We start from the raw sequence: 18,631 nt of genomic DNA on the forward strand, positions 1-18,631 counted from the left end.
CCACGCCCCCGCTCACTCGCTGGGCACGGCCGCGGCCACCTCCTGGCGAGGCAGCGTGTGCAGCGGCCGTGACGCAGAGCTGCGATCCTCCGCGCCCGCCGTTTTTCCGGGCAGTCTCGGTGTCTCACCGTTGCCCCGCAGCAGCCGGCTCAGGGCCCGGGCATCGCAGGTGCTTGAGAGAACGCCCCCTGGACGAGCGCCTGCACCTAACAGACGAGCCCGTTAACGCGCTTCCCAAGGAGGCGCCCCTGCGACCCTTTCCCACGCAGCACTGATCCGGACCTCGCCCTGCTCTGGCCCGGGGAAGCTAACTCCGGGCTGCGCAAGGCCCGGGCTCGGGACGTCCGCCCCGGGAGGCGAGGTCCGCCCCGGGGGCCCGGCCGGGAAGGCGCCGCGGCCGCTTCCGCTCGCCCTCTCCTCCCCCCGGCCCACCCCCGGGCGTGGCCCGGCGCGGCGCGGCGCCTTTAAGGAGGGGGCGGAGCTCCGGCGGAAAGACAAAGCCCCTGGCCGCGCGTTCCCCCTCCCCCCCGGCGCAGCACACGGACAGTGGTGCCCGGATGTCGGTGTCGCCGTCGGTGACAGATGGCGCACTGTCTCTCTGTGGGGGCTTCTGTGGCCCGACCTCCTTGAATTCTCGGCCTTTCGGCCCCCCATTGTGCCCCACTTTCAACTCCACCGCTGGAGGCCCGCGCGCCTATCACCGGCGCTTACATAACGTGACCTTTCACCTCCGTAGACTGCCCTCCAGCGCGCTGCAACTCAACTACGCGGCCGGGGAGGGGGTGGGACCCAGGCCCAGAGCGGCAGCTCCTCTCAGCCAATAGACGGCGAGCGCTGGCCGGCTCCCCGCCTATGGGAGCGTCCGCCACCGGCGCCACAGGGGAGCAAGTTCGTGTGCGCGCGGGCCGGGCGGGGGAGGAGGGCAATCTCCCGCCATTTTTCAATAATTTCCTCCGGTGCCACAGCGGAGGAGCCGCGACTGCCGGGCTCGGGGCCCGCGGCGGGGGCTGGCCGGGGGCGTCCAGGCGGCGCCGGGGTGCGCGGGAGTTGCGTGCCTTTGCGTTCCGCCCCGGGGCGTCGCGCGGCCGCGCCAGCCGTGAGGGAGCCGGAGTTCGCGCCGCCCTCTGGCCCGTCCCCTCCCCCAGCCAGCCCGGAGCGCGGCGCTCGTCCGGGGCCGCGGGGCCTAGTGCAGCGCCGCGGGGAGAGCGCGACGAGGGCGCCGCCGCCGCCATGGCGCCGCTGCTGGGCCGCAAGCCGTTCCCGCTGGTGAAGCCGCTTCCCGGAGAGGAGCCGCTCTTCACCATCGCGCACACGCAGGAGGCCTTCCGCACCCGGGAGTATCCTTCCCGCGGGCAGGGCGGGCGGCCTCGGCCGCTGTCAGCGCGGCCTGGGCCGCTGGGCCGGGGGGCGCGGGGCCGCTGGGCCGGGGGGCGCGGGGCCGCTGGGCCGGGGGGCGCGGGGCCGGGTCGGGTCGGGTCAGGGGTCGCCGGGTCGAGGGGCGCGGGGCCGGGTCGGGTCGGGGGGCGCGGGGCCGGGCCGGGTCGGGGGGCGCGAGGCGGCCTTGGGGGGCGCCGGCTGGCTCTCGGTTCCCGGCCTGACGACGGGCGGCCGCCTCGGGGCGTCTTTCTGGGGGGACTTCCTTTCCTTTTCGGCGTTTTCGGACGAAGCCCTCAGCTCCAGCCTGGGGTCCTCCCGCGTGGCCCCCGGACCCCGGCTTGCGGGAGCCCCGGCTGCGCGCGGCCCCGTCTCGGGGGCGTTCTCTCCGCTCCCCCAGGGGCTGGAGGCCGGCTCGGCCGATTCCCGGGCTCGGAGGACCGAGGCCGAGACGGGCGCGACGTTTTCGAGATTGGTGTTTGCTCTTACGTGAAGGTTCCTTTTCTGTAAATAAAATACCAAAACGTGCTCAAGGTTCGTATGGAGGTGTTTTAGGAACATAAAGCCGATGTTTCTAATCTTCTAACCATCGTTTAGGTGTTTTCTAGGAGCGCAGTCTTTTAGCTTGGGTGTTCGACTCCCACTTTTTTAATGGATGGCTGGTGAATCCTTTTTGAAGCTTAAATGAAAAAAAAAAAAGGTAGATTTCTGAGTCACGCTTTGTTTAGTGCGCGCGGAAGAGTGAAAGCTCGTGGATTAGTTTTATCAGCCTCTTTTGGAAGGACTTGATTTCCTAGCGGTTTCCTTCTGTGTAGGGGGAGGTGGCGTCCCTGTGGCCGAGTTCATCTCTCTGCTCACCCATTTAACGTAATACGGGGGGATCCCATTTCTGCGGGTGCAGTTGTGATGGGTGGCTGTTTACACACAAAGGGACTTGGAAACGAGTCCACGCCGTGGGAACGCTGTTGAAATACAGCTTCTGAAATGCAGCTGTAGCGTCTAGGAGCTGAAATGGGCCTGGGAGATGGTTGGGTCCTCCTGCCCGTTTGCCCAGAGGGGCCCAGAGTTTTGCGATTGACTCTGTAAATAATGACAGGACTACAGTGCTTTCTACCGCATCCCTGTAAGGAAACCAAGAGAACTAAAAATGCTCTTTCTTCACTTTTAATTAATTTCAGTGTTAATCCATGCAAGGGTCAGTTCGTGGTGTAAGAAAAATTGCATTTAAAGTGGTTTTCTGGTACTTTTTCTTGTCCTTTTAGAAGTTTTGGAATGGTTTGGAAAAGTTCTCTAGCTATACTAAATACAGTATTATTTAAAGATAGTCCCACTTTTTATAACATTCCGGAACGGCAGTGGAGTAAAGATTTATCACGTCCTTTTCAAATGTCATTAATCTTTTGAGCAGTTAATGGCAGCTCATACACTAATGTTAACATGTTAGTTTTTCAGGTCTGGTTCTAGTGGAGTGTGAGAAACATCTAATAGAGAAGAGACGGGTTCTACATCTGTAATTGGTGCTGAGCCAGATAGCAACACAGATTTTGTAGGATCACTTAGTGCAGTTGCTGAAATAGAAATTCATATATAAGGGGTTTCTCTTAAGGATGGTAGTTGAAACCTGAAACTGTTCAAGTAGTATGTGTGTAACAAAAATGTTTCAGTTTTTATTTCACAAGCCAGTATTTAGTATATATGCTGCTGAAGTTAGCACCTCATATCAATATTTAGAACCCCTTTTAACAAGAGTCCTTAAAATTGTATTACGTATTGGGGGAAAATTGCTCCCTTGGGAATTGCTACAACTGGAAGCACTTCGAGGACGGGTTTTACACAGTTGTACCGTATGGTTGGCAGGTTGGCATATTTCTCTGTTAGGTTATTATGGTTTCATAGAGGAGAATATGTGGTTGGGTAACGCGGCATTTGAAGTATTGTTATTTCCAGTTCTCAGTTTGTATTTATGATTATGTTTTTAATAGAATTGGATACTTTTTCTCCTAACACCCACCTTTTGACTACATACTCTGTGGCAAATTTGTGTGATATTTTATTGACTTAGAGCTGTGGGTTGGTATGGTCTTTATTTTGGTGAAAATACGCAACAACAGAACATGCACCCGTTCAACAGTTCTTACATGTAAGGGCCATTGGTGATGGTTACACACTTCACATTGTGTCATCATTCTGCCTGTCTCTGCCCGTGTTGTTTCACCACCATTAACTTAAGCTCTCTGCCCTTTAAAATTCTGTGTTTTAGAGTTACCGTTGTCCATTTTCTCTCATATGGGTAATCCTTTAAAAGAGCACAATGCTCAAGGTGAATGTTCTTTATTAAATGAGCTGAATTGGTTGTTTAGTTTAAAGATGACTTCATTTGATAGTTTTGGTTCAGGGCTTAAAACTTATTTCCAGGCAATAGATTGGGGAATTCCTTCAGGGGTTGGTATGTTCTTGAAGGTCTTATATTGTGCACATTTATTAACCTTACAGTGGTGGTTGTGAATAATGGAGACGTTTAATGACTGGTGGTGTATACTGATTGTTTGTTGTACTGTGGTCTTTAATCTATGGTACGTAACTTTCTAGGGTAGTACCACAGGCAGGACAGAAGATCTTAGTGGGAAAAAAATTAACTTTCTATCAAAATAAATTACGTGATTCTTTCACAATATGATAAAGATACACTGGACTGTAAATCAAGATGGGTCTTAAGTAGGAACTGAAGGTAAAAGTTGCCTGCTCTAGATTAATATTTTTGTTGTATTACTTCAACTGTCCTAGTTTCTAAAGCTTAGAAACATGTAGTCCATAACCTTTCCATGAGCAGGGGTGTTGGAATATAAGTTAATCTGTGGTTGTTACAGGCGAGAATGACTGGAGCATGCTGCAAGGTTTGGGCAGCTGTGGATGGAGTTCAGAGTTAAGTTGTAGTTGTAGGACAGAATTTTATTGGATAGTTGGAATACTGAGTTTTTATGTAGGTTTTTATTATTTAATTTCTTCAAAGTATCAAGTTATGCCAGATTAGAATAGTTTTTAACTTAATGATAAGGTGGTCCAAAGAGAGAAAATAGGATAAAAAGCAAATCTTGAGTTGGTTGTGTTTCTCATTTTCTCACTTAGAACTCTTCCTTCCGGTTTCAGTTATGCTTTTTTAACCTCCATACTTTTCTGGACCACTTTATTACAGTCTATCAGGTACTTTATTAAAAGAAACAATTCTTACAAGGCTAAAGAGAACAACTGGCATATTGTGGCAAAAAGGTAACTCTTGAACTCATGAAAAAGTAGATGCATATGAGATTAATATTTGAAAATATCTTATTTAAATAGTTTTCAAAACTTTTGGAGAATTGCTTTGACATCGTATCAGGAATCATATGTGCTCTAGTTGCATGAACGTAAAAACCTCAGTTGGGATTTGCTCTGAGTGGTTGTTGGAGTTTGAGTGATTTATTTTGGAAACCTAAAATCTGAAGTAGGATTTAGAGGCAGCCGATTCAATAGCCTTCTAATGGATTTTTTTTTCCCTTTTCATTTTGTTTTGCTGGCCTTATCTTAACATAGTCAAAGTAGTAATCAGAACAGAGTTACATAAACTTGAAAATACTGATTGTTGAGGGAGGGCTTGTAGGCATTTCAGTTTCAGACTTTTGATATTAATCTCGTTTAGAGGACTAGTCTACTAAAATTTTTAAGTTAATATCAGAGGTTATTTGTTGTAAGATGTAAACCTTAGGTTCATAGTGCTGTCCAGTAGAAATAGAACGTAAGCCATATGTAATTTAAAATTTTCTAGTAGCCACATTAAAAAAAAAAAGGAAAAACAAGTGAAATTTAATTATAATATTTTTAAACTCAGTATATCCAAAATACTGTTTCAATATATAGTCAGTATAAAAACCATTGAGATAGTTACATTCCTTTCTTCATACCGTCTTTGAAATCCACTGTGTATTTTATACTTACAGTCCATCTCTGTTTGATCTAGCCACATTTTAAGTGGTTTTAAAATAGCGTAACACTGGAATATCTGGATGTATTTAATTTATTATGGACATGTCATTTACAGATTCATTTAAATTTCTTCTTGAACCTGTTTCTTTTTCATAGATTTGGAAGTAATGTATTTTCAAAGTTATCTTTCTGAAATAACTACCTTTCTATTATGAGAGTGACCCCTTTTGTTCTAGTCCAGTTTGTGGTGAAGAAATACGTGTTCACCCATTCAGTGAATGTGTACCGTCAGGTGTGGTGCTGGAACAACAATGAATAAGATGAAGACCCTGTCAGATTGTGGTCTTTTATGACAGGTGTCGGTCCGCTTTATTCCTAGTTGGGCTTTGCAGACTGAATCTCAGTATTTTTGTTGATACAGAAATACTGTATTTTCCTCCACATTTTTAATTGTTCTCCTTTGCATTTATTTTAGCTTTTTTGAGAACAGCATGTGGTATTTCAGTTGGCATATCATTTTGAAACTGCAAACCTTTCTAATCTCCTTACTGATTTTTATGGCTGTTTTGCTAAATATATTTGCATATTGGGTCTGTTGTCTTCAGGAAATAGTTTTCAAGGATTTTTAGATTCTTCTGGATTGTAACTGATACTGTAGTTTTTATTCTGAAATTGTAGCTTGGATTATTTTTCTCTAAAACTCTTGCTTTAGAAATTATTTCCCTTCCTCTTGGTGACTTCTGTGATCTTGTTTCACTGCCTACAAAATGTTTAATGTGATTTGATCTTATTCTTCGCTTGTTTTAAGAAGGGGTGAACGCAGTTGTGGTTAACATCGTTTGTTTCTTATTCTAGAGATTTGCTCTTTAATATTTAACAATTTATTCCTTCAGTAAACATTCGAGTATCTACTATGCCAATCTTCTTAATGGTTCAAAAAAAAAAAAAAAAAACCAAACCCAGTGCCCTCGGGTCGATTCCGACTCATAGCGACCCCATAGGATAGAGTAGAACTGCTCCATAGAGTTTCCAAGGAGCCGCCTGGTGGATTCGAGCTGCTGACCCCTTGGCTAGCAGCCATAGCACTTAACCACCACACCACCAGGATTTCCTCTTACGCTTAGGATATAATGATGCTTTCCTTTCTTGACGGCAGTAGGTTTGGTTTTGGTTTAGTGGGAGAGCAATGCATGTAATGATAATAAGACAGTGGGATGTATAGAGCGTTGAGGGGGAGCACTTATATCTTGGACGAAAAATCTGTTTTTTTAAAACAAATGTTTATTGAGTCTTAACTGTATGTCGGGTTTGTACTGGTTCCTGAGGCCAAAGTGCTAAATAAAATAGACATGGTCCCTGCTTTCACAGAGGTTAAAGTCTGTTGAAGGAGGGATTGCAGACAACCCCCCAATCTCAGTGGTTTATAACATCTGTGGTTTATTTTTTGCTCATGTTACATGTTGGCATCTATGGTGCTGTACCATGTGTCTTCTCACCCCAGGACTCAGACTGAAGGAGCGGTCCCTATTTGCAACATGTCTTTTTAGTGGCTGAGAGAAAGAGCTGTATGAAACCATAATGATCTTTTAAGACGCTGCGTGGGTGTGGCACATGTCACATCTGCTCACATCTGTTGGTCAAAGAAAGTCTCCTGGCCAAGGCAACGTGAGTGAGGAGGCCCTGCAAGGCATGTTACAGTGGGGGGAGGTGTAGAGTCCTGTTAGTGAAAGAAGGTGAATTGATTGAAAACTGTAATACAAATTACCATATTTGAGGATTCAGGGAATGTTTCTTGGAATAGTTGAGATCTAAAGAATAATTAGAATTTAGTAAGATGAAAAAGAAGACTGTGACCTGGCAGAGGTGTGACGAGTTCAAGAGTTTGTGATTGTGTGAGGTTGAAGTTTTTAAAGGTGAGAGAGAAGTAGGAACGGGGATGGGGTTGTTTAGTGGTGACAGTTACAGGAAAGGACTGCGCTGTGCAGGTCCTGGTGATACAGAATGAGAATTTTGAAATTTGCGTTAAATTTAGTAGAAAAATCTAAACAGGGAAGAAGCATGATAAGCTTTTAGGTCAGGAAGATCACTATGGCTGCAGTTTTGAGAATGGCTCTCAGACCTCAGGACGAGAAGCAGCTAGGTCAGTGAGGCGGCCACTGAAACAGCCTAGGCGGTGGATAACGGTGACCTGACTGAAAGGCCCCGTCCCTGGATAGCGGTGACCTGACTGAAAGGCCCCGTCCCTGGATAACGGTGACCTGACTGAAAGGCCCCCGTCCCTGGATAGCGGTGACCTGACTGAAAGGCCCCCGTCCCTGGATAGCGGTGACCTGACTGAAAGGCCCCCGTCCCTGGATAACGGTGACCTGACTGAAAGGCCCCGTCCCTGGATAACGGTGACCTGACTGAAAGGCCCCGTCCCTGGATAACGGTGACCTGACTGAAAGGCCCCCGTCCCTGGATAGCGGTGACCTGACTGAAAGGCCCCCGTCCCTGGATAGCGGTGACCTGACTGAAAGGCCCCCGTCCCTGGATAGCGGTGACCTGACTGAAAGGCCCCCGTCCCTGGATAGCGGTGACCTGACTGAAAGGCCCCCGTCCCTGGATAGCGGTGACCTGACTGAAAGGCCCCCGTCCCTGGATAGCGGTGACCTGACTGAAAGGCCCCCGTCCCTGGATAGCGGTGACCTGACTGAAAGGCCCCCGTCCCTGGATAGCGGTGACCTGACTGAAAGGCCCCGTCCCTGGATAGCGGTGACCTGACTGAAAGGCCCCCGTCCCTGGATAGCGGTGACCTGACTGAAAGGCCCCGTCCCTGGATAACGGTGACCTGACTGAAAGGCCCCGTCCCTGGATAACGGTGACCTGACTGAAAGGCCCCGTCCCTGGATAACGGTGACCTGACTGAAAGGCCCCGTCCCTGGATAACGGTGACCTGACTGAAAGGCCCCGTCCCTGGATAACGGTGACCTGACTGAAAGGCCCCTGTCCCTGGATAGCGGTGACCTGACTGAAAGGCCCCTGTCCCTGGATAGCGGTGACCTGACTGAAAGGCCCCGTCCCTGGATAACGGTGACCTGACTGAAAGGCCCCGTCCCTGGATAACGGTGACCTGACTGAAAGGCCCCCGTCCCTGGATAACGGTGACCTGACTGAAAGGCCTCCGTCCCTGGATAACGGTGACCTGACTGAAAGGCCCCTGTCCCTGGATAACGGTGACCTGACTGAAAGGCCCCTGTCCCTGGATAGCGGTGACCTGACTGAAAGGCCCCTGTCCCTGGATAGCGGTGACCTGACTGAAAGGCCCCGTCCCTGGATAACGGTGACCTGACTGAAAGGCCCCGTCCCTGGATAACGGTGACCTGACTGAAAGGCCCCCGTCCCTGGATAACGGTGACCTGACTGAAAGGCCTCCGTCCCTGGATAACGGTGACCTGACTGAAAGGCCCCCGTCCCTGCGGGCAGCCCTGGCGGCTCGGTGCTGAAAAGCTTGGCTGCTGACCAAAAGGCAGAATCCACCAGTGGCTCCTTGGAAGCCTCACTGGGCAGTGAGAGACCCACCGTAGGTGGAATTCAGCGATAATACGGCACGTTGGTAAACGATGGGGAAAGAAGGGTTTTGGTTCTCACTTAGACGGTAGTGTCATTCTCAGATGCAGAGAACCTTGGAAGGGGAACGCTCTTGGCTTCTCTGTGTTTTGACTGGGAGCAGGGGGAGGGAGAGTGAAGATTTCAGTTTGGACGTTCTTACGTTGAGTTGCTGTGAGCATCCAGATGGAGATGTCCAGAATGCTCCTTGAGACCTCTGTCTGTCTCAGAGGTTATCAGTGTGTAGAGAGTAATTGAAGTGTTATGGGAATGAGTGAAGTCAGCAGAAGGAGAATGCTATAAGATTTTCAGATGAGAGTGGGAAAGATACTTATTTGAATGAAAGAGACTTTCATAGTTTGAAAAACCATATTCAGTAAATATTTGGAATTCAAATATATTTTGTTTGGAAAAACTCCCCCCCCCTTTTTTTTTCTAAAATAATATAAACCACAGAAAACAAAGTTTAACAAAATGTTGATTGATGGAGAGATTAGATTCTTTGGGGGCCACAGGATTGCTTCTCTGTGGGAACATAGTTGCATCTCAGGGGGACTGAGGGCAAATAAGATTCTTATGTTATCAGAAGGAGTCATGGGTTTAAAAATTAACAAGCAAGATTAAGGAAAAACAGTGTGGTGTGAGAAGCACAAAGGATCAAAGAAGAGGATTACAAGTGAGACCAATAAAATATTTTAAAATGTCATGGCTGGGTGAGAAGTGAGGATGAGGCTGGATTTAGATAAATGACTTACTGAGAAGGGACTGAATTGAGAAATATATAGGTGGCTGCAGTTAGGAGGTGAAGAGATGGAGATGACTCCCTCATTTCTCACTTGGACGACACTAGGGCCGTTCATTGAGATTGGGACTGTTGGGGAGCAGGTTTGGGAGGGAAGTGAGGGATAAGAGAGGTTAAGTTTTAAAAAAGTTATATTTGAGGCACCACAGAAGCATCCAGGTGGTACCAGACATGTGTGCTGTTGGCTGCCTAGAACTGAAGAGAATGAACTGGGCATATTATTCTTACTTTTTAAAATAACAACTGATAATAATGTAACATCTTCTTCCCTGGACATATTTATCTTACTACAGTCTTATGTTCTCTCTGATGGCAGTGAGCCTCTTAAACAAAAAAAGCCCAGTTACCATCGAATGGAATCTGACTTATGGCAACCCTGTGCATGTCAGTGTGGAACTGCGCTCCATAGGGTTTTTTTTTTTTTTTTTATTGTGCTTTAAGTGAAAGTTTACAAATCAAGTCAGTCTCTCTCACAAAAACCCATATACACCTTGCTACACACTCCCAATTACTCTCCCCCTTTTAATGAGATAGCCCGCCCTCTCCCTCCGCTCTCTTATTTTCGTGTCCATTTCGCCAGCTTCTAACCCCCTCCATCCTCTCATCTCCCCTGCAGGCAGGAGATGCCAACATTGTCCCAAGTGTCCACCTGATCCAAGAAGCTCACTCCTCACCAGAATCTCTCTCCAACCCATTGTCCAGTCTGATCCATGTCTGAAGAGTTGACTTTGGGAATGGTTCCTGTCCTGGGCCAACAGAAGGTCTGGGGCCTTGACCACCGGGGTCTTGCCAGCCTCAGTCAGACCATTAAGTCTGGTCTTACGAGAATTTGGGGTCTGCATGCCACTGCTCTCCTGCTCCCTCAGGGGTTCCCTGTGTGTTCCCTGTCAGGGCAGTCATTGGTTGTATCCGGGCACCATCTAGTTCTTCTGGTCTCAGGGTGATGTAGTCTCTGGTTCATGTGGCCCTTTCTGTCTCTTGGGCTCATAATCACCTTGTGTCCTTGATGTTCTTCATTCTCCTTTGATCCAGATGGATTGAGACCAATTGGTGCACCTTAGATAGCTGCTTGCTAGTGTTTAAGACCCCAGATGCCACTCTTCAAAGTGGGATGCAGAATGTTTTCTTAATAGATTTTATTAGGCCAGTTGACTTAGATGTCCCCTGAAACCATGGTCCCCAGATCCCTGCCCCTGCTACACTGGCCTTCGAAGCATTCAGTTTATTCAGGAAACTTCTTTGCTTTTGGTTTAGTCCAGTTGTGCTGACCTCCCCTGTATTGTGTGTTGTCTTTCCCTTCACCTAATGTAGTTCTTATCTACTATCTAATTAGCGAATACCGGTCTCTCACCCTCCCTCCCTCCCCACTCTCATAACCACAAAAGAATGTTTTCTTCTCAGTTTAAACTATTTTTCAAGTTCGTATAATAGTGGTCTTATACAATATCTGTCCTTTTGGAACTGACAAATTTCACTGCACCATAGGGTTTTCAGTGGCAGATTTTTTGGAGGTAGATTGCCACGTGTTTCTTCCAAGGTGCCTCTGGGTGCCCAGAACTTCCAAACTTTGAGTTAGCACCTGAGCACTTTAACCCTTTGCATCACCCAGTAACCCAGTGAATTTCTTAAATGTAGCTAAATAATGTGTTAGAATGCTGTCAAGCCTTTTGAATGTTTAAATTCACTCACTGTTTCTCTGCCCTTATTTTACCCTGGTGGCGCAGTAGTTAAGAGCTCAGCTGCTCACCAAAAGGTCGGCAGTTCAGATTCACCAGCTGCTCCTTGGAAACCGTGTGGGTCGGTTCGACTCTGTCCTATAGGGTCTCTATGAGTTGAAATTGACTCGACGGCAATAGGTTTGGGTTTTGGTTGCCCAGTGCAAACAGACAAACAAAAAACAAACCTGTTGTCTGTCTTCTTACTGGTCATAACCCTGGAAAATCAAGAATTTCTATATATTAAACATGAATATTTGTTAAATTTTGAGGTAGTATTACAGAGGGATCGTCTTAATTTTATTTCAACCACTATAAAAAGTGCTTGGAAAGTACAGGGTTTGGCACCTAACCTGCTAGTTGTGACGTCAGTGTGTTTTCTTGCATAGCATCTGTTGCTGTGTGTGAAAGTAAATTAGTAGCTTGCCATTTGGATTTGAATATGGCTGGCTGCTATTGAATTCCCCCTGGGATGGTGTGGAACAAGTTACCATGGTTATGACACTAACTTCCCTGATGATATCCTCCCCATGTTGCCACGAAGAAGACTGAGCAATGACTGATGAGTAATCTTGTGAATGGAGTATTACTGGAGACAACATAAAGACTGGGTAACTATTATCAAAGGTATATTTAGGATTTCATAGAATTAAGAGATTTTATTGTGGTAAAATATGCACAACAGAGATTTGCCATTTTAACCATTTTTAAGTGTACAATTCCTTGACATTAATTACATTCACCATGTTGTATAACCATTATCACTATTCCCAAAAGTTTTTCATCACCCCAAAAAGAAACTCAGTACCCCTTAAACACTAACTTCCCACTTCCTCCTCTCCCATCTCCTTTGACCACTAATAAACTTTGGTCTATACATTTGCATATTCTAGATAGTTTATGTAAGTGGGATCAGACAATATTTATCCTTTTGCATCTGACTTGTTTCGCTTAGCATAGTGTTTCCAGGGTTCATCCATGTTATTATATGTATCAAATTGTCATTTATGTTGCGGAATAAATATTCCGTTGTTTGTATATACCACGTTTTGTTTAAAAAAAAAAATTTTTTTTTTTTTTAATTCATCTGTCGATGAACACTTGAGTTGTTTCCACTTTTTGGCTATTGGTGAATAATGCTGCCATGAACATTTGCGTACACATATCTGTTTTGAGACCCTGTTTTCAGTTCTTAACGAGCCCTGGTCATGCGATTGTTAAAGTGCTTTGTCGTTAACCAGGAGGTCAGCAGTTTGAACCCACCAGCTACTCCCCCAGAGGAAGATGTGTCCGTCTGCTTCTGTAAAGATTTACAGTCTTGGAAACCCTACGGGGCAGTTCTGCTCTGTCCTGTAGGGTCACTTTGGGTTGGAATCAACTCGATGGCAGTGGTTTTGTTGTTTTTTTGGTTTCCAGTTCTTTTGGGTACAGACCTAGGGGCAGAATTGCTGGATCATGTGTTAACTCTCTGTTTAACATTTTTAGGAACTGCCCCACTGTTTTTCACAGCAGCTGTACTGTTTGACATTCCTACCAGCAATACATGAGGGTTCCAGTTTCTCCATCTCCTTACCAGAACTTATTTTCCATTTTACTGATAATTGCCATGGTAGTGGCTGGTTCAGTGGCTCACAGTCCACGTGGGAGACCCAGTGTCCCTCTTGCACAGCCACCACCTGTCTGTCAGTAGAGGGTTACATGTTACTATGCTGCTGAACAGGTTTTTAGTGGAGCTTTCAGGCTAAGATTAGGAAGAAAGGCCTGGCCTAAAATCAGGCAGTGAAAACCCTATGGATCAAGATGGGCCATTTGCAAGTGATTACGGGGATGTCATAGTGGCTAACAACAAAATGGGGTTGAAGTATCTCATTGTGGTTTTGATTTACATTTCCATTGAGCATCTTTTCATGTGGTTATTGGCAAGTTGTGTATCTTCTTTGGAGAAATGCCTATTCAAGTCCTTTGCCAAATTTTTTTTTTTCTTAATCCTTTCAATATATATGTGTGTGTGTGTTTTGTTATGCCTTAGATGAAAGCTTACAGCTCACATTTCTCATTCAAAAATTTATGCACATGTTGTTTTGTGACATTGGTTACAATTCCCACAATGTGACAGCGTGCTGCCACTTCCCACCCCGCGTTCATTCTTCAGTTCCTGGCCTTCCTGCCTTCTCATCCTGCTCTTGGACAGCAGCTGCCCATTTGGTTTTGTTTATTTGATCAAACTAAGAACATGTTCCTTATGTGTGTTATTTTTTGTTTTATAGGCCTGTCTGATCTTTGAAAAGTGGGCTCAGGAATGCTTTCAGTTCTGGGTTAGCTGAGCATCTGGGGGCCGTAGTTCTGGGGGTTCCTCCAGCCTCTGTCAGACCAGTAAGTCTGGTCTTTTTGTGTGAATTTGATTTCTGTTCTACATTTTTCTCCTGCCCTGTCTGGGACTCTCTGTTATGATCCATGTTAGGGCAGTTCGTGGTAGCTGGGCACCAGTTCTTCTGGTTTCAGGCTGGTGGAGTCTCTGGTTCATGTGTTCCTTTAGTCCTTTGGGCTAATGTTTTCCTTGTGTCTTTGGTTTTCTTCATTTTCCTTTGTTCCAGGTGGGATGGGACCAATAGATATATCTTAGATGGCTGCTCCCGAGCTTTTAGGACCCCAGATGCTACTCAGCAAGATGGGATATAGAACACATTTTTTTTTTTTTTAGTGAACTGTGTTATGCCGGTTCACCTAGATGTCCCCTGAGGCTATGGTCCCAGGCTCCAGCCCCAGCTGCTCAGTCCCTCAAAAGTGGATGTGTCTAGGAAACCTCTGTGCTTTTGCTTTGGTCCAGTTGTGCTGACGTTCTCTATGCTGTGTGGTGGTCTTCCCTTCACTGAAGTTGACACTTGTCTGCTATCTGGTTAGTGATTTCCCCTCTCTTTCCTTTCCTGCCCTCGTAACCATCACAGAATGCTTTTTTTTCTGTGTGTAAACCTTTTCTTGAGTTCTTGTAACAGTGGTCTCATACGATATTTGTCCTTTTGTGACCGACTTATTTCACTCAGCATAATGCCCTCCAGATTCACCCATGTTGTGAGATGTTCCACAGATTCATCGTTGTTCTTTAGCATTTAGTATTCCGTTGTGTGCGTGCACCATAATTTGTTTATCTGTTCATCTGTTGGTGGGCATTTGTGTTGATTCCATCTTTTTGCTGTTGTGATTATACTGCAGTGAACGTAAGTGTGCATGTCTATTCGTGTGATGGCCCTTATTTCTCTAGTGTATGTTCCTAGGAGTGGGATTGCTGGATTATATAGTGTTTCTATTTCTAGCTTTTTAAGGAAGTGCCATATCGTTTTCCAAAGTGATTGTAGCCAGGCACCTTCTAGTTCTTTTGGTCTCAGGCTGATGAAGTCTCTGGTTTATGTGGCCCCCCCTTTTTTTAAAAATTATTTTTATTGTGCTTTGAGTGAAAGTTTACAAATCAAGTCAGTCTCTCACATGTAAACTTATATACACCTTACTACATACTCCCATTTACTCTCCCCCTAATGAGTCAGCCTGCTCCCTCCTTCCAGTCTCTCCTTTCGTGACCGTTTTGTCAGTTTCTAACCCTCTCTATCCTCCCATCTCCCTTCCAGACAGGAGATACCAACACAGTCTCAAGTGTCCACCTGATACAAGTAGCTCACTCCTCATCAGCATCTCTCTCCAACCCATTGTCCAGTCCCTTCCATGTCTGATGAGTTGTCTTCGGGAATGGTTCCTGTCCTGGACCAACAGAAGGTTTGGGGACCATGACCGCTGGGATTCTTCTAGTCTCCGTCAGACCGTTAAGTCTGGTCTTTTTATGAGAATTTGGCGTCTGCATCCCACTGATCTCCTGCCTCCCTCAGGGGTTCTCTGTTTTGCCCCCTGTCAGGGCATTCATTGGTTATGGCCGGGCAACATCTAGTTCTTCTGGTCTCAGAATGATGTTAAGTCTCTAGTTCATGTGGCCCTTTCTGTCTCTTGGGCTCATAATTATCTTGTGACCTTGGTGTTCTTCATTCTCCTTTGATCCAGGTGGGTTGAGACTCATTGATGCATCTTAGATGGCCGCTTGTTAGCGTTTAAGACCCCAGACGTTATGTGGCCCTTTTGTCTCTTGGGCTCACATTTTTCTCTAGGATATATTCCAAGGAGTGGGATCGCTGGATCGTATGGTAGTTCTACTTCTAGCTTTTTAAGGAAGCGCCAAATCGATTTCCAAAGTGGTTGTACCATTTTACATTCCCACCAACAGTGTATAAGTGTTCCAATCTCTCCACAGCCTCTCCAACATTTATAATTTTGTGTTTTTTGGATTAATGCCAGCCTTGTTGGAGTGAGATGAAATCTCATTGTAGTTTTGATCTGCATTTCTCTAACGGCTAATGATCGTGAACATTTTGGGCTCATATTTTCCTTATGTCTGGTGTTCTTCATGCTCCTTTGCTACAGGCGGTTTGGGATTAATTGATGCATCTTAGATGGCCGCTTGCTAGCCCAGACGAGTACCAGGCTGTTTTGAGTACCATGGTGGTAAAATAGGTTCTAAAATCAGGTAGTGTGAAGCCTCCCACTTTGTTCTTCAGTAATGTTTTACTTATCTAGAGCCTCTTCCATTTCCATGTAAAGTTGGTGATTTGTTTCTCCATCTTGTTAAAAAATGCTGTTGGAATTTGGATTGAGATTGCATTGTATCTGTAGATCGCTTTGGGTAGAATTGGCGTTTTCACGATGTCGAGTCTTCGTATCCATGAGCAAGGTATGTTTTTCTAGCTACATAGGTCTCCTTTCGTTTCTTGCAGTAGTGTTTTTTTTTTTGTGTGTGTGTATGTGTGTAGGTCTTTTATGTCCCTGGTTAGATTTATTCCTAAGTAGTCTGCCTTCTTGGGCTTTGCCCAGTTTTTACTAAGTGGTTTACCTTTTTTGTTGTTGAGTTTAGAATTTATTTTTTAAATCTGAAGAAGCAGCAAGTGTTTCCAAAATTCAGAGGCCATCTGCAAACGGGCCTTTAGCACACGCACAGATGATTCCCGCGTGTTCGGAATCGGTCGTGATGACGTACTCGTGAGCGGTTACCTCCTGCTACTGTGCTGACCGTTTGAGTTGTGTAACAGTTCCATATACTTTAAATTCTTATTTTTATGATTTGTGTTTTATTTTGCCTTTATTCTTATAAATTTTTAATATGGTGTGAGTCCTGAAATGAAGCTTGGGTGAATTGAGGAAACGACATTTGTATTACAATATTGATATTCTATTTGTAAAACATGGCAAATCATATGAATCATACTTTAAGTAGAAACCAGGAATGATAGAACAGAACTCTTGGGGATTTGGAATAGAAACCTTTTCTGTGGACTTCTCATTGACTTTTTTTCTTGGTGACAAGCAGAAACAGCATAAAGTCAAACCCATTGCTTTCGAGTCTATTCTGACTCATAGCGACCCTGTAGGACAGTGTAGAACTGCCCCATAGGGTTTCTAAGGAGCTGCTGGTGTATTCGAACAGCTGGCCTTTGGTTAGCTGCTAGGCTCTTTTTTTTTTTTCAATTTGTTGTGCTTTAAGTGAAAGTTTACAAATCAAGTCAGTCTCTCATACAGAAACTTACACACACTTTGCTATGTAACCCTAGCTACTATCCGCCAATGAGACAACACTCTCCTCCTCTCCATCTTGTATTCCCTGTGTCCATTCAACCAGCTCCTGTCCCCCCTCTGCCTTCTCATTGCACCTCCAGACAGGATCTGCCCACATAGTCTCACGTGTCTCCTTGAGCCAAGAAGCTCACTTCTCATCAGTATCATTTTCTTATAGTCCAGTTCAACCCCTGTTGCAGCCAGGCTCTTAACCACTGTGCCACAAGTTAGTAATCTAATCATCTCATTTTGGATTTGCTAATTGAAAACCCTGATTCTAATTTTATTATGCCATACATAATAGGATATTGTAGGTTTTTTTTTATATATGTAGATAAGTATCTTATGGGTGTGGGTTAGGTGTCTTTGTTGCTTGAGTATTGTTTTCCTGAGCTACTGCCAACAGAGAGTATGAAGCCCGCTTGGAAAGGTACAGTGAGCGCATTTGGACGTGTAAGAGCACCGGAAGCAGCCAGCTAACACACAAGGAGGCCTGGGAGGAGGAACAGGAAGTTGCTGAACTGTGAGTAATAGAAGCGTTGTCTTCCCCACACCATCTTCCTGTTGTCAGGAAAGGGGGAGTGTTGGCTCTAAAGCAGCTTCTGTATTTAAATTTATGGGGTGTAAATTGGTATGTATTACCTCAGTGTAAATGGGTGTTGGGTGCCTTTGCCTGGTGGCAGGTTGCTAGTAGCAAAGTGTGGAATGTGTATTTAGTAATGTGTGTACTTATTTTAGGTATTCATAAGGCTTTGGAGTGTTCTTGCTCTATACCGTTACTTTGTAAATTCTCTGGAAATGTGGTTCTAAGCAAAATAATCTGATGTAATCTAGTAATATGGAGGCAGCAAATAAGTAGAAAGCCTTCTTTATCTTTTGGTCACTTGAAATTTCTAACAGTATTTACAGCAGCTGTCAAAAAAATAAAACGCAATTTGATGACAGTTTATTTAAATGAGGAGGTGTCTTTAAAACCTGTGTATATTCAAAGTACCTGCTTGTCTGGTTGTTCCTTAAAGTACAGCACTCAGAACTTGGGCAGCAGGAGCATGCAAAAGATAGGTAGAAACCAGGGCTGGTAGAACAGAACTCCCTGGGAGTTTGGAGTAGAAGCCTTTTCTGTGGACTTCCCATTGACTCTTCCGCTTGGTAACAGATAAGTTGAAAGAACATACAAGTTAGTACTCTAATCCTTTTTTTACTCTTTTGCTGATATAAAAGTACTGGGTTCGCTTGAGACCTGGGTTCTATTAATGGCACCAAAAAAAAAAAAGTTGCCAAATTGTTTCTCAGAATGATTGAAACATAGTCTGTCAACAGTATATGAGTGCCACTTTGTACCATTCACTTGCTCAAATTGGGTATAATAATTAAAACAACTTTTTATCCTAGTTTAATAAGTGAAAAAGGGTACCTTGTTGCTTTACTTGGCAAGGACTTGGGAGTTCGAGCCGTGGTTCCAACATGTTAACCCTTTCTGATTTGTTTTCTTCATCTGTAAAATGAAAATTCTAGATACCTCACAAGGTATTGTGAGATCTAAATG

General features: G+C 45.4%; 1 protein-coding gene and 1 long non-coding RNA gene across 4 annotated transcripts in view; one reads left to right on the forward strand and one right to left on the reverse strand.

Annotated features, from left to right (window-relative positions):
- The first annotated feature begins 895 nt into the window (after positions 1-895).
- Positions 896-18,631, forward strand: part of BAZ1B (bromodomain adjacent to zinc finger domain 1B) — an 82,585-nt gene continuing 64,849 nt past the window's right edge. For both annotated transcript variants that reach the window (XM_049902722.1, XM_049902723.1), the window contains exons 1-2: positions 896-1,337; positions 17,492-17,608. In XM_049902722.1, coding sequence (XP_049758679.1) covers positions 1,231-1,337; positions 17,492-17,608 — 224 coding nt within the window. In that variant the 5' untranslated portion in view covers positions 896-1,230. The remainder of the gene's footprint in view (positions 1,338-17,491; positions 17,609-18,631) is intronic.
- LOC126086484 (uncharacterized) lies at positions 8,050-8,560 on the reverse strand. 2 transcript variants are annotated; one of them, XR_007519540.1, is made up of 3 exons: positions 8,519-8,560; positions 8,165-8,234; positions 8,050-8,093 (listed from the first exon to the last, which is right to left on the reverse strand). It is a non-coding gene; the product is annotated as an uncharacterized LOC126086484 (long non-coding RNA). The 2 variants fall into 2 exon arrangements; XR_007519541.1 differs by having other exon boundaries at positions 8,200-8,269.

The sequence above is a fragment of the Elephas maximus genome, chromosome 12 (genome assembly GCF_024166365.1).
Source record: "Elephas maximus indicus isolate mEleMax1 chromosome 12, mEleMax1 primary haplotype, whole genome shotgun sequence".
Taxonomy (NCBI): Eukaryota; Metazoa; Chordata; class Mammalia; order Proboscidea; family Elephantidae; genus Elephas; species Elephas maximus.